General features: G+C 52.2%; 1 protein-coding gene across 2 annotated transcripts; it reads left to right on the top strand.

The window, feature by feature from the left end:
• Positions 1 to 1,026: 1,026 nt before the first annotated feature.
• Positions 1,027 to 4,400, top strand: MTFP1 (mitochondrial fission process 1). Of its 2 annotated transcripts, XM_015150151.3 has the most exons (4): positions 1,027 to 1,319; positions 2,091 to 2,218; positions 2,548 to 2,780; positions 3,811 to 4,400. In XM_015150151.3, the coding sequence occupies exons 1-4, from the start codon at positions 1,253 to 1,255 to the stop codon at positions 3,881 to 3,883; spliced, it is 501 nt and encodes a 166-aa protein (XP_015005637.3). In that variant the 5' UTR covers positions 1,027 to 1,252; the 3' UTR covers positions 3,884 to 4,400. The 2 variants fall into 2 exon arrangements, with proteins under 2 accessions (XP_015005637.3, XP_015005638.1); XM_015150152.3 differs by lacking the exon at positions 2,548 to 2,780 and having other exon boundaries at positions 1,115 to 1,319.
• Positions 4,401 to 15,401: the final 11,001 nt, after the last annotated feature.

Genomic DNA, 15,401 nt, shown 5'->3' with positions numbered 1-15,401 from the left:
TAAGTAAGTGCTCGTCGATGTTGGCTACTCTTATTTTTTGCAGACGTGGGAACTGGGGCTCAGGGAGGCTAACAGCCAGTAGGCGGCACAGCTAGGATTTGAACCCAGGATTTTCTCCAACGCCGCTCAATTATACCCGCCAAGGAGTCACAGAGACTTAGTGAAATATACACATTGCTCACCTGGGTAAACTGAGGTCCACCAGGGGAAGGCTTCCTCCTGTTGTAATCACTAACCCCAACTCTGTCTCCCTTGCCCGATTCATTCATTTGTTCATTCGTTCAACACCCTGTCCCCAGGAGGCTCAGTCTGGGGACATACTGATCCAGTTAGATGCGAGTGCTTCCTAGTTATACATGGCGCCTGCTGAGAAGGCACTTCAGAGTCCAGGCACCCACCTTCCAGGCGCTTACGGTTCACTCCTCTAGCCTCATTTAGAGCTCACATTAAGAGCACGGGATCTGGATCCATACTGTTTGGATTCAAATCCCAATTTCACCACTTGGCAGCTGTGTGTTCTGGGAAAATGACCCACCTTCTCTGTGCCTCCATTTTCTCACCTGTAAAACGGAGTCCCAGGCTGGTGGGAGGGTTTAAGGTGTAAGCCATGGAGAGCCCTTTAGCGAACATCCAGACTGGCAATAAACTCAATAAATGGTGACTTATAATTAATTCCTCGGAAGCATCCTAGGGAGTGGACACTATTGTGTTCCCCATTTTAAATATTACTTTTTTTTTTTTTTTTAAGTAGAGACGAGGTCTCGCTATGTTGTCCAGGCTGTTCTTGAACCCTTGGATTCAAGCGATCTTCCCGCCTCCGGCCTCCCAAAGTGCTGGGATCACAGACGTGAGCCAACGGGCCCAGTCTGTGTCCCTCCCTCGTTTTTACAAATGAATAAAGAGCGGCTGGAGAAGCAGACTCTTGCCCGAGGTCACCAGCTTTGCAGTGTAGCATCCCCCGATTTGATCTCCTGTCTCTTTGGCTCCAAAACCTACACTCAGTCCTGGGGGCGGTTAGCGGCAACCGCTCAGAGAAAGCGTGACGAAAACCAATCTGTAAAACCCTAGCCTGGGAGAGGGGCTTCGGTGCGCGGGGGAATTTGCAGACGCTCCCTGCTGGCGGAGATTTCTTGAACTGTCCTTCGGCGCGGGACTTTCGGCGGGTCCCGGCCGGGCCGACCAGAGTGCCTGCGGCGGAGACTGCAGTGGAGCCAGTACAGGCTACAGTGGCCTAGGCTGTGGCGGGAGAGTCATGTCAGAGCCGCAGCCGCGGGGCGCAGAGCGCGATCTCTACCGGGACACGTGGGTGCGATACCTGGGTGAGCGCGGGGCGACTGGCGCGGCGACCCCACCACCACTGGACTGGGGAAGCAGGGGTCGCCGGACGCCGGCCCGGGGCCTAGAGGAGGCGGGAGGTTCTTAGTTCTCATTCTGCTTTTGGGCCGGAGACTGGGCTCAGATAGGGCTAGGGACTTGCCCAAGGTCACACTACCCTGGTGGGCCGCCCAGGGCGGAAGCTCGCATGAGGTGAGCGGGCTGCCAGCTCTGGCATGCGCTCTGGCTGGCTGTGGAGTTGAGATCTCCACGCCCATTTAGGTCCTGACACGCACTGATTCTGTCTGAACCTCAGTTTCCTCCTCGGCAAAAAACAAAAAACAAAACCAAAAACAAACCAGATGCACACGAGGGCCTCTGTCATTGAGTGGTGGTTGCGAGGGTGGAATGGGATAAAGCGCAGAAAGGCCTGGCACTTGGCGAGCGTCCAGTCAGTGGCGCTGCCCTCGATCACTGTGCCCCTCTGGGTGCCTGTCACCTCATTAGCGCAGTTACTCCTGGGACCAAGACCAGGAAATCTAACCAACAAGCAATGGTAATGGTGACTCTGTGCTCAGCCCGCCCTCAGTGGCCTGAGTCCGAGGTGGGCATCATAGCACCAGTTTACATCTTGGAAAGGCAGGCTCAGAGAGGTAAAGTCACTTGCCTAAGGTCACCCAGGGACTGCTTAGCTGGCTAGGATGAGAACCAGCCTGCTCCAGCGCCCCCTTGTGGAACAGTTCGTGAACCCAGGAATTAAATGTTCCCTCCCCCAGGCTATGCCAATGAGGTGGGCGAGGCTTTCCGCTCTCTTGTGCCAGCGGCGGTGGTGTGGCTGAGCTATGGCGTGGCCAGCTCCTACGTGCTGGCGGATGCCATTGACAAAGGCAAGAAGGCTGGAGAGGTGAGTGTTAGCCTATTTTCCAACTCCCCACCCCAGCTCTCTTCCTGTGTGGTTCAGTCCGCAGCCTTGCATGTGATAAAGTCCCTGTGGGACACTCCGGTGCCTACAACCTTGCCTAGTGCAGTCCACAGACAGTCCTGTTTGTAGGACAGTGTACCCCCGCCCCCACACTCTCACTCCCAGACCTGGATGTGGCAGACTGTACCCCACTCCTGGGTGTGGACAAGTCCACTGGCCACTTGCCCCCCCCCCAGGTCTAGCCTCATGCCCCTTGTTGCAAGATTTCCTGCCTCTGCCCCAGCTGGATTAAGTGTCTCTACGCCCACCAGGTACCGAGCCCCGAAGCAGGCCGCAGCGCCAGGGTGACCGTGGCTGTGGTGGACACCTTTGTATGGCAGGCTCTGGCCTCTGTGGCCATTCCGGGCTTCACCATCAACCGCGTGTGTGCCGCCTCTCTCTATGTCCTGGGCACTGCCACCCGCTGGCCCCTGGCTGTCCGCAAGTGGAGCACCACTGCGCTTGGGCTGTTGACCATCCCCGTCATTATCCACCCCATTGACAGGTGGGTGCCTTCCTGGCCTCAGGGATCATCCACTCTCCAGGTAGAGCTACCCTCTGCGAAGTGTGGGTCATGCCCACTTTGCTGGAACAATAGCAGGGACAAGGCTGGCACTTGGCTCCTGGGGTAGAAAGGACAGCCTGTACCCTTGTCATATGGTCTGGCAGGTACTTTAGCAATAAAAGAAGAGGGGTGCCTCGAGGGTATGGGACACAGGACAAGTAAATTCCCAGAAAGAAAGCCTAGTGTTACAAAACAACCAGAGGGAGGCGGGAGCAGGCGCACCCTGGAGGGGATGCATTTTGGGAGGTATTGGTGACAGAAGCCTAACTCAAACTGAAAGTTTGAATAAAATGGAGTAAAAGTCCAGGTTTGTGTTGCATTTAGGCATGGCTGGATCTAGGTACCCAAATGATATCATTAAGGGTCTGTGTCTCCCCATCCTGCTGCCTTTCTCCCCACCCCACCCTACTTCTTGCTGGCTTCACCTGCTTTCTCCTTGTGGGAGCAGAAATGGCCCTAGCAGCTCCCAACTTCTATCCCACCAGCTTAGCCTCCCCCAGCAGAAGCTTTTAAATAGTAACAACAAAAATCCCAAGTAAGGGTGTCGGTGGTCCATTCTGGACTGCATGCCCACCCTATGAGCCAGTTTCCCTTTGTTGATTGGCCAGACTTGGGTCACATGCTTGGTCTTAGAACCAGAGATGGGCTCAACCCAACCAGACCAACGTAAGAATGAGAGGAGGAGTCTTTCTCCAGAAGAAGATAGCTGACCCTGAGGCCCTGAGCAAGTCTTTTACCCAGTGCCTCAATTTCCTCCTGAATAAAGAAGAGGATGGCTTCTATTCTGAGAATTTGAGTCTAGCTTCCCCAAGTAACCCAAGGTGGGAGGATCAGGATAAGGGTGGGTCTCTGCCTGTATGGCATTTGTATCCTGAATCTAAGCATCTCTTTCCCTAACCCTGGCCTTCTACCTTCTGTTCCCTCATGAACACCCTTGGGCACCTGCTCACCACCATCTTACTCCCTACAGGTCAGTGGATTTCCTCCTGGACTCCAGCCTGCGCAAGCTCTACCCGTCAGTCAGGAAGCCCAGCTCCTCCTGATCACACGCTGGTACCTGGCCTGTGCATCAGCCTCCTGCTTCATGTCAACCTCCCACTCCTGCCAGGGGATGTGGACACCTGGTTCCCTGGGGTCCAAAGACCCTGGCACCTGAGTGGGTTTGAGCCGGACAGAAGCTTAGAGACAAAGGCTTCAAGAAGCAGTGGCTGCAGAGTCACAGACGGGCGGGCCCTGAACCCTGTCTGCTTCCCCTTAATCCATGAGGCTGAGTGGAAGTGGACCCTGGGTGGGCCCAGCCCTGTCTTTTTCAGGAAAATTACATCCTCCCATGGAGGATGAGAGACTGAGGCTCAGGGAGGGCAAGGAATAGGCCCAAGATCACTTGGCAAGCTGGGAATCCAGGACTCCCAGGTGCTTGACAAAGTCACCCCACGGTGGCACGGCTGAACAAGGAGCGGCAGACAACTCAGGGAGAAACTCAGGAGTGCAGTACCAGGGACACCTCAGGACAGATTCTCTGGCCAGGCCCTTCCCTGACCCAATAAATCCTGACAAGGCTGTTGTGTCTTCATTTCTGTTTGGGATGAGCAAGGATGTGGTGGTGGGGAGGAGGGATGGGTAGCAGCCTCCCGCCCATCAGTGCTTCCCTGCAGGTACCTGGTGTCCCACATTGGTGCTGCCAGCCTCCTTTGGGGTAGGCATTAGCCTTTACTTACTTTTAATAGAGATGGGGTCTCCCTATGTTGCCCAGGCTGGCCTTGAATGCCTAGGCTCAAACAATCCTCCCACCTCAGTGGGATTATAGGAAATGAGCTGGGATTATAGGAATGAGCCACTGCACTCAGCCTGGCATTGCCCTCTTGTTGCAAGCCTTCTAAAGCACCGACCCCTCTGGGAGGGGACCCTGTTAGGCAGATACCATCTGAGCCTGAAGGTGCCCAAGATGGTAGTGGCAGCCCTATATGAGGGTCACATGAGACCTCCTCATGAGGGGACTCAGCAGCCTGCAGAGAAGGAAGTGACCAGGGGGCTTCTTAGAATCAGGGAATGGCCTGTTTTCCTTGTGGCTTCCCCTGAGCTGCTGGGCTCGATCCTGGGCCAGCTCCCTCAACAGCTCAGAGAGACAGAGAGGTGGGAGCACAGGGCCAAAGCACACCTGGGCCCCTCAGCCCTGCCCCAAGCCCCAAATCAGCTCCTGCCAAGACCCTGGCCCCACCCCTCGCAGCCCAGGTGCAGTCAGGTAGGCTGACCCTGCCCTGGTGGGACTTGCCTGCACCTGGGCTGGGACTTAAAGGGGCTGCAGGGCTGGGTGGGGGTGCTGCCAGCAAGACAGGATGGGGGCTCCGGGGTGGTGGTCCCTGCTGCTCTGGGAGTATCCATGGCTACAGGATGAGTGTGATGTGGGGTGAGCCTTTCTCTGCTACTCTTACCGTCCCACACTGGCAAGGTCCCCTTCCCAAGCCCCTATGGCCTCTGCCCGGTCACCTGCCGCTCCCTCCCAGCTCCCTTAAAGGTTCTAAGCCCCGCCTCGTTCTCTAGCCCCCCCTCCCCACCCCCCATTCCCTGTCTGAGCTGGCAGTCACATCCTTCTCCAGTCCAACATTTTCCCAGCTCATCTCCCCCGGCACTCCCAGTCCCAGGCGGGGCACGTTCACACCTGCATCCCTGTGACATCTCCTGGCATCTACCACCAATTCCTTGCTCACTCACTCTCCACCTTCCAGTCTGCAGGCTCTCCCTAAAGCTGGGAGCTGCCCAGGCCACATGCAGGCTTTGTGCTCATGGGCACAGCCTAAGCGCCCAGCCTTGTCCTCCCCATCACCTGCCCTCCTGTGCCTCTATGCCTTTCCTCACAACACACTGTTCCTCAGCTGCAAATCCTTTCCCTCTTGGCCAGCTAGGAGCATCCTTCTGAACCAGCTCCAGGGCCCCTTCTGTTGTTGCCGCTTACTATGCCCTACTGTGGACCCCCTCTGCCCTTGACTGCCCCACTGGCGATGCCTTGTAAGGAACTACTGGGGCGCAGGTTTGCAGATGCCTGGCACATAGTAGGTGCTCACATAAAGGGCTTTCAGGCACTCCCAGGCCAGGCTGATGGGGATGAGGTCGGTGGACATCCTGTCTGTAGGGGGAAACACCACCATCCCTACAACACCCCAACATTTTACCCTGCTCCATTATTGTTATTATTATTATTATTATTATTATTTGAGACCGAGTCTGTCACCCAGGCTGAAGTGCAGTGGCACAAACTCGGCTCACTGCAACCTCCCCGTCCTGGGTTCAAGCAATTCTCCTGCCTCAGCATCCCAAGTAGCTGGGACTAGAAGTGCATGCCACCATGTCCAGCTAATTTTTGTGTTTTTAGTACAGAAGGGATTTCACCATGTTGGCCAGGCGGCTCTTGAACTCCTGACCTCAAGTGATCTGCCCGCCTTAGCCTCCCAAAGTGCTGGGATTGGAAGCGTGGGCCACTGTGCCGGCTCCCTGCTCCATTCTGGAGATGCAGGGAATTAATTGAAGGTGGGGGATGCTGGGGGAGGTTTTGGGGCACCCTCTGCTGGCCATGTTCTCACTGAGTCTGGTTCTCCGCCTGAGCTAGCCTGGGCTGGACTCTCAGGAGACAGCCTCCTGCAGGAATGTAATGAGACAGACGTCCTCCTGGCAGTGAGGAAGGAACCCCAGGTGGATGCTTGCCACCTGTGCCTTGGCACCTACCTGCCCTCCCTGGTCCCTGTCATGCCTGGCTATGAGGTCTTCACTACCCCATTTAAAGCTAATGGCTTCATCCAACTGGTAAGGGGGCTGTTGGAGGCTCATGAGGACAAGGCTGCCAAGAGCCAGGGGGTACCCAGGAGATTCGGGGGAGCAGAGCTGGGGTGTCTGGGCTGGAGAGAAGAGTAGAATCAGATCATACTGATTTGCAAGTCACAGCCTCTCTGAGTGTGAGTCTTTCTCTGAAAGATGCAGAGCACTGTATCACTGCAGAATTCAGTAGCTAAGGATTTGATGCAGATTTGCCATTTAGCATCTGTGTGTTTGCACATGCCCTTTACGTGCATTTGTTTCTTGCATCCTCAACAGCCTCGTGAGGAGATAAAACCATCATTCCCATTTCCCACATGAAGACACTGAGGCTCACAGAAGGGAACACCACAGTGTCTACCACCAAATACATCGTTCTTCAAAGCAGAATTGGCTTTTTTTTTTTTTTTTCCCTTGAGACAGGGTCTCGCTCTGTTGCCCAGGCTGGAGTACAGCGGTGCAATGATGACTTACTGTAGCCTTCACCTCTCAGGTCCCTGTCATGCCTGGCTACGAGGTCTTCACCTCATACTGGGAATGGAGACTTTGGACTGTGACCTAGACCCAGGTTCAAATCCCAGCGCCAGCTCTTGCTGGCTGTGACATCATGGGTAAGTCACTGACCTTTTGTTAGCCTCTGTTTCTTTGCTTGTTAAATGCAGGTCTGGTCCATGCCACCCCCAGTTCCCATCTCTGGTGCACTGACCACCCCCGTCCCTGACCTCTAGGTAGGAACTTCTGGATGCTGCCCTGGGAGTATGTGTAACGGTTGTGAGGTTACCTGCCTGGCCCCCTGGTTACCCTATCAAAGGTCCTTGGCAGGTAGGAGGCCCCAGATTTGGGTGTGGAGGGTGGAGGTAGGCTCTGAGGCAAGGGAGGCAGCTGGCCAAGGAAACCAGTCACAGCCTTGCATGAACAGGCTTATAGAAGGCATCATCTTACTACTAAAGGCCTCTGAGGAAACTGACACTGGCCTGGGCCACAAAGACCCACTCGAGGTACCCATTGATCAGAACCAAGGTCCTGGCTTCTGGACCCTGTCTGGAGAGGCTCCTACTGTGTGGGACCTTGGGCAATCCTTTCCATTTCTGGGCCTTGGTTTCCCCAAGTGCAAAATGAGAGCATTAGATTGGTCTGCCACTTTTGAGGCTCTCATCTAATCTTTATTAAACAGATATCTGGAGACCCCTTCATCTCCACCCACATAACCCTTGATATATGCCCTTCTGAGAGTTTCACAGAGGAGAGAGAAAGCTTGTAGTCACTCACACCATAGTATAAACAACATGTTATCTTTCTCTCCTTAGGAAAAAAATAGCTTCATATTCTCTCAACTTTCAGCATCAGTAAGCAAATAGTAGAAGGTCAGAAGTTTACAGCTCTGTATGTTGGGGGAGTGAGGGCATGTTGTGTTTTGGCTTAAAACTGTCTTTGATGTCTTTGGCTTCCAGATTACAATCAGGCCCCTGAGAAGACTTCCAATCAGGCCCCTAAGAAGGCTTCCAATCAGGTGACAGAGAAGGCTGACTTGTCCTCTGAGTTGAGTCAGGTTTCTGACTCTAGGGGGCCTGGAGACGAGTGAGGGAGGCCTCTCCTGTAGCCTGGGCTCTTCTCCAGGTCCCCTTCACAGTGAGAGACACTGGGGCCCCACATCCAGTGGTCTTTGGCTGTCCCTGTAGAACCAGGCTCTGGCTTCCTCCTTCTCCCCTCCCCCTCCTCTCTGAGCCCCCATTTGTGGCCTGCCAGGGCAGAGCCTGAAACCTCAGGCAATCTGGCTATGAGCTTGCCTACCTCATGACCCTGGAAGCCACTTACCCCTTTAAGCCTCCTTATCCAGAAGAACAGTAACTGCTGCCCACTGGATATTGTTAATAAATGCTGCCTTTGTTGCCTATCTGCGAAGGGAGGGGCCAGGGCTTCCATTTTTCTGTTTAATCCTCCCAAGAATCCTCCCAATAATCCCATGCAGTAGACACAATCAGATCCCATTCTATAGATGAGGAAACTGAGGCTTGAGGTCACGTAGGTACCAGTTGAGGCCGGAATCCCTGCACCCTCTCCCATGTGAACAACATGGTTCTGGGTAATGGGGGCTGTCATCCAGTCTCCTCCCTGCCCCTGCTAGTACACTTCCTGCCTCTTCTGGTGCATTTTCTGCCCCCGCTGATGCACTTCCTACCTCTGCTGGTGCACTTCCTGGCTCTGCTGGCGCACTTCCTGCCTCTGCTGGTTTATTTCCTGCCCCTGCTGGTGCACTTCCTGCCGCCGCTGGCACACTTCTTGCCTCTCCAGGCCCTAACTAGCCTCTCCCTCTTATATATGGAAGTCTTCCCAGCTCACTGACACTCGTAACAGGGACTCTGCTCTTGGTGTTGCTGTCTGCCCTGGGGATGGACATCTGTGTCTTCCTTTACTACTGCTGGCTCAGGACCCAGAGCTTTGAAACATGTGCAGATGCAGGTCCAGGCAGCGGAGTCTAAGGAGCCCCCACACCCACCAGCGTTTTCCAATAAAGAGATGTTCACCAATGAGTTTAGCTCTCTGGTTTTCCTGAGGAAGGGCTGAGAACATGAGGTCCCCAAAACAGGGGCCACTGTTAGGGGATACTGTCTTAGGCATGGCAGGACTCAGGCAGGGGTGGGAGGGGTGGAAAGAAGTGCATTTTTCCTCCAAAGCTGTGGCTGCCTTGGGTAGGCTGGGCTCAGAGCACTCCTGCCTTTGCCCCTTAATGTTTGAGAAGCCAGCAGCCCCCTAGGGCAGAGGTTGAGCCTCTTGAGGATGACAGAGAGGAGGACCCATTGGAGGTTTACTTTGCACATCCTCTTGCTTGTAGACCAGTGAGTGGCATGTCACAGCTGGCTGGTAGGGATCACAGCCAACTGTTAGCTTTTCAGGAATTTTATGAGCTCATTGTTAGACACAGCCATTATTAAAAATTAAATAATGTAGACTGGGTGTGGTGGCTCATGCCTATAGTTCTAACACTTTGGGAGGCCAAGGTAGGTGATCGGCTTAAGCCCAGGAGTTCGAAACCAGTCTGGGCAACATAGTGAAACCCTGTCTCTACAAAAAATATAAAAATTAGCTGGGTGTGGTGGTGCACACCTGTAGTCCCAGTTACTCAGGAGGTTGAGATGGGAGGATTGCTTATGCCTGGGAGTTTGAGGCTGCAGTGAGCCGTAATCATGCCACTGCATTCCAGCATGGGCAGCAGAATGAGACCCTGTCTCAAAATAAATAAATAAATAAAATAAAATAAAATAAAATAAATAAACAATATGAAAAGATAAATGATATAAACTTAGATTTAAATACATTGTACTAAAAACAAAGTAAATGCTCAAAACGTATTGCCTCGTAATCATTTTACCACACTTTACTATCATCTATGCTCTTGGGAGCTTATTTACAGCTATTCCGTTTGGCGGAAAGACCACATTATCGTGTGCCACTGTGTATCACTTTATGTGGGAAGCCTGAAATAAGCCATGATGGACACATTTATACCATGGAAACTGACAAGGCAGGGTCTCTCTACTCTGGGAAAGCCTGTGGTTTACCACCATTCTTCTGACTCTCTTGCTAACCCAGGGGGTAGGTAGTGTGAACCAAAAGTATCTGAGACAGGTCTCAATCAATTTAGAAAGTTTATTTTTCCAAGGTTAAGGACGCATCCATGACAGCCTCATCCTGATGCCATGTGCCCAAGATGGTTGGGGCACAGCTTGGTTTTAAACATTTCAGGGAGACATGAGACATTGATCAATGTGTGTAAAATGTACATGGGTTTGGTCTGGAAAGGCAGGGCAACTTGAAGTGGGGCGGAGGCTTCCAGGTCATAGGTAGATAAGAGATAAAAGGTTTAGTTCTTTTGGGTGCTTATCAGCCTGTCACTGAATACACAATTTCCATGTGAGCAGGGGTTAAAGGAATAGTCACTTAGGCTTTAGTCTGGTTCAGTGAAGCTGCATTTTTACCTAAACAATAGGGCAGAGGAAGCAATCAGATATGCATTTGTCTCAGGTGAGCAGAGGGATGACTTTGAGTTCTGTCCTTTGTCCCGTACTTGTGAAGATCAGCTATCCATTTACACTGCCAGGGTGAAACCCAGCAGAACTGTTTTAGGGTAAAAATCTTGAGGCCCACAAGGAATTTCCTTGTGGGCAAAATGTGCGTGAGGTATGTAGCTTTTTAATCTTTGTAGCTATCTTATTTAGGAATAAAATGGGAGGCAGATTTGCCTGACGCAGTTCCTGGCTTGTCTTTTCCCTTTGGCTTAGTGATTTTGGGGTCCCCAGATTTATTTTCCTTTCACAGTGGATAACACTGCTCCCCATTCCAGACTTACATTCTAAGGATCAGAGAGGGCAAGTGACCTGGCAAAGGCCTCCCAGCATATATGGTCACAGGTAAGACTCAAGCCTGGTCTATTATTCCCTCCCCAAAACTGCCTGGGAGGGAGAAGGGAAAGTCAGCCTCAGCTGTGTCTCCTGGCTATCTGGAGCTCTCCCTCCAGATTTCTTTCTACCTCTCTGGCTGTCACCACATTGCTAAAAGCTTGGGCTCAGGCCCTCCTCTGTCTGCCCTGGCTGCTCCCACTCATTCTTGTGGCTTCTGTCCCCAATACTCTGGCACCACATCTCCTATTTATCTCCTCTAGACGTATATCACGGTAGCAGCCTCTAGCCTGTTCCTCTCTAAATGTTCTCTCTGGCCAACCACTTCTTAAAATGTTCAGAACAGAGTCCAGACCCTCATAGCGGCTCTCATGGACCCTGGTGATTTGGATAACGCCCCTATCATACACACCCTTCTCACTGCCCCACCCCAAATCTTCATTTCAGCCATTCTGTCCTTTTTGGGTCCTTAGATCTGGTGTTTCTCCTGCCCAGGCTTTCTCATATACTGTTCCCTCCTATTGGGAAACTCCCTTCCATGCCTTTCCCCCAGCCTGTCCTGCAGGTCCACCAGCCCTACCCTGATTACAGCCCCCTCCTCCCTCAGTTCCCGCTCCCCAACCCAAGGTGACCTCTGACCCCCTCTAACTGGCTTGGGAAGCTCCTCTTGTAACCACCCGGTGGGTTATGAAGGCAGGGGAATTGCAGTGGAGAAAGAGTTTATGCAGAACTGACTGAACAGGAGACCGGAGTTGTTTTTTTGTTTGTTTGTTTCTGTTTTTCTTTTGAGATGAAGTCTCGCTCTGTCATGCAGGCTGGAGTGCAGTGCCGTGATCTCGGCTCACTGCAACCTCCTCCTCCCAGGTTCAACCCATTCTCCTGTCTCAAGGAGACAAGTAGCTGGGACTACAGGCATGTGCCACCACGCCTGGCTAATTTTTGTATTTTTTAGTAGAAATGGGGTTTCACCATGTTGGCTAGGCTGGTCTTGAACTCCTGACCTCAGGTGATCGACCCGCCTTGCCGTCCCAAAGTGCTGGGATTACAAACAGAAGCCACCGAGACTGGAGTTTTTTTGTTATTCAAATTAGTCTCTTGGAGCATTTAGGGGCTAGGGTTTTTCAAATGTAGTTTAGGGGAAGGGTGGTGGGGGCGGCTAGGGAATGGGGCCTGCCGCTGACTGGTTGAGGCTGCAATGATTAGGGTGTGGGAAATGATCCTGCATGCTGAGTCACTTCTGGGTGAGGCCGCAGGAGCAGTTGGCAGGTCCAGCTGGAACCATAGGTGTCAGACATACAAAAAACCTGAAAAGATACCTCAAAAAAGGCCGGGCGCAGTGGCTCACACTTGTAATCCCAGCACTTTGGGAAGCGGAGGTGGGTGGATCACCTAAGGTCAGGAGTTTGAGACCAGCCTGGCCAACATGGTGAAACTCCTGTCTCTACTAAAAATACAAAAACTAACTGGACGTGGTGACGGGCGCCTGTAATCCCAGCTACTCGGGAGGCTGAGGCAGAATTGCTTGAACCCAGGAGGTGGAGGTTGCAGTGAGCCAAGATTGTGCCATTGAACTCCAGCCTGAGTGACAAGAGAGAAACTCCATCTCAAAAAAAAAAAGATATCTCAAAAGGCCAATCTTCCTGAAGAGCCAGGGGTTCCACAGGCGAATGGAGCCCCAGCAGCCCCCTCAGCCCTGTGTGCCCATGTTCTGGTCTTCTTCCTAGCTCTATACTCAGTGTTCAAGGGGCTGCAGCAAGACGGGGCTTGGGCCACGGAGCTACACCTGGCTTTGCTGCTCCACAAGGGCACTGTGGCTGTCAGCCTGTCCCTGCAGCTGCTGAAGAGCCCCTTGGGGTTACAGGTGGCTGGCTGTGGGATCCACTTCTCATGCATGACACTTCTAGGCATCCGGATGGGTGCGGCTCTAACAGTCAGCAGGGCCTCTGCGCCAGCTGGCCCAGTCTGTGCTAGAGGGCATGGCTGCTGGCAGCTTCCTCTATATCACCTTTCTGGAAATCCTGCCCGGGAGCTGGCGACTTCTGAGCAAAGGATCCTCAAGGTCATTCTGCTCCTAGCAGGCTGTGCCCTGCTCATTGTCCTGTTCTTCATCCAAATCTAAGGGGCTTTGAAAGAGAGGCCCTTGCCTCTCCCTCCCTGCCCCAGTGTGTGGGGAAAAGGAAGGAATGGGAAGGGAGGTTCTGAGGACCAAAGCTTTCTTTAGGAGCTAAGGATGGAGCCTTTGGGACTATCTGATCCATGAGAGGGAAGTGGGCAGGCAAGAGAGACTGGTCCCAGCCCCAGGAAACAAGAGATAGTTTAGTCACTAGAGACATGATTGGGGACATTAGTGTTACTAGAAAGGGGTCTCAATCCAGACCCCAAGAGAGGGTTCTTCGCTCTTACACAAGAAAGAATTCGAGGTGAGTCCATAAAGTGAGAGCAAGTTTATTAAGAAAGTAAAGGAAGGCCAGACGCGGTGACTCACACCTGTAATCCCAGCGCTTTGGGAGGCCAAGGCGGGCAGATCACAACATCAGGAGATCAAGACCAGCCTGGCTGACATGGTGAACCTGTTTCTATTAAAAATACAAAAATTAGACGGGCATGGTGGCGCATGCCTGTAATCCCAGCTACTCGGGAGGCTGAAAGCAGGAGAATCGCTTGAATCCGGGAGGCAGAGGTTGCAGTGAGCCAAGAATACGCCACTGCACTCCAGCCTGGGTGACAGAGTGAGACTCCGTCTCAAAAACGACAACAACAACAACAACAACAATAACAAAAACCAACTAAAGTAAAGGAATTAATGAATACTCCACAGACAGAGGAGCAGCAGCATGGGCTGCTTGACTGACTATACTTATAGTTATTTCTTGATCATGTAACTACCCAGCGTGTTCTCCTTGCCCACTGCCTAGACAGAGCCAATTGATCAAGACGGGAATTGCAATAGAGAAACAGTAATTCACACAGAGCCTGCTGTGCGGGAGACTGGAATTTTATTATTACTCAAATCAGTCTCCCCAAGCATTCGGGGATCAGAGTTTTTAAGAATAATTTGGTGAGTAGGGGCCGCCAGTGAGTCAGGAGTGCTGATTGGTTGGGTCAGAGATGAAATCACAGGGAGTGGAAGCTGTCCTTTTGTGCTGAGTCAGTTCCTGGGTGGGGGCCACAAGATCACATGAGCCAATTTATTTTATTTTATTTTATTTATTTATTTTGGAGATGGAGTTTCACTCTTCTTGTCCAGGCTGGAGTGCAATGGCACGATCTCGGCTCACTGCAACCTCCGCCTCCCAGGTTCAAGCGATTCTTCTGCCTCAGCCTCCCTGGTAACTGGGATTACAGGCATGAGCCACCACGCACGGCTAATTTTGTAGTTTTAGTAGAGACGGGGTTTCTCCATGTTGGTCAGGCTGGTCTCGAACTCCCGACCTCAGGTGATCCGCCGCCTTGGCCTCCCAAAGTGCTGGGATTACAGGCATGAACCACTGCGCCCGGCTGAGCCAGTTTATTGATGTGTGTGGTGCCAGCTGATCCATCAAGTGCAGGGTCTGCAAAATATCTCAAGCACTGGTCTTAGGCTTTACAATAGTGATGTTACCCCCAGGAGCAACCTGGGGAGGGACAGAATCTTGTAGCCTCCAGCTGCATGACTCCTAAACTACAATTTATAATCTTTTGGCTAATTTGTTATTCCTACCAAGGCAGTCTAGTCCCCAGGCGAGAAGTAGGTTTGTTCTGGGAAAGGGCTGTTATCTTCTTTGTTTTAAACTATAAACTATAAACTAAGTTCCTTCCAAAGTTAATTCAGCCTATGCCCAGGAATGAACAAGGACAACTTGGAGGTTAGAAGCAAGATGAGGCTGGGCATGGTGGAGCACCTGTAATCCCAGCATTAAGGGAGGCTGAGGCAGGCAGATCACTTCAGGTTGAAGTCAGCAGCTCGAGACCAGCCTGGCCAACATGATGAAATCCCGTCTCTACTAAAAATACAAAAATTAGCTGGGCATAATGGTGGGCATCTGTAATCCCAGCTACTTGGGAGGCTGAGGCAGAAGAATCACTTGAACTCAGGAGGCGGAGTGAGCTGAGATTGTGCCACTGTACTCCTGCCATGGTAACAAAGCAAGAGTCCATCTCCAAAAAAAAAAAAAAAAAAAAAAAGCAAGACGTACTTGGTTAGTTCAGATCTCTTTCACTGTCTCAGTTATAATTTTGCAATGGTACTTTCAAGCATAAGCCAAGCGCGGTGGCTCACGCCTGTAATCCCAACACTTCAGGAGGCCAAGGCAGGTGGATCACCTGAGGTCAGGAGTTTGAAACCAGCCTAGCCAACATGGAGAAACGCTGTCTCTAT

The sequence above is a fragment of the Macaca mulatta genome, chromosome 10, assembly GCF_049350105.2.
Source record: "Macaca mulatta isolate MMU2019108-1 chromosome 10, T2T-MMU8v2.0, whole genome shotgun sequence".
Taxonomy (NCBI): Eukaryota; Metazoa; Chordata; class Mammalia; order Primates; family Cercopithecidae; genus Macaca; species Macaca mulatta.
The sequence above is the reverse complement of the archived record's forward strand: the minus strand, read 5'-3'. Positions and strand labels throughout refer to the sequence as shown.

Bases quoted from the DNA above. Each gene is read 5' to 3' on its own strand.
- MTFP1 (XM_015150151.3), top strand. From the start codon at position 1,253: ATGTCAGAGCCGCAGCCGCGGGGCGCAGAGCGCGATCTCTACCGGGAC. The intron at 1,320-2,090 runs GTGAGCGCGGGG...TCCCTCCCCCAG, and splicing joins CACGTGGGTGCGATACCTGG to GCTATGCCAATGAGGTGGGC. The intron at 2,219-2,547 runs GTGAGTGTTAGC...TACGCCCACCAG, and splicing joins AAGGCAAGAAGGCTGGAGAG to GTACCGAGCCCCGAAGCAGG.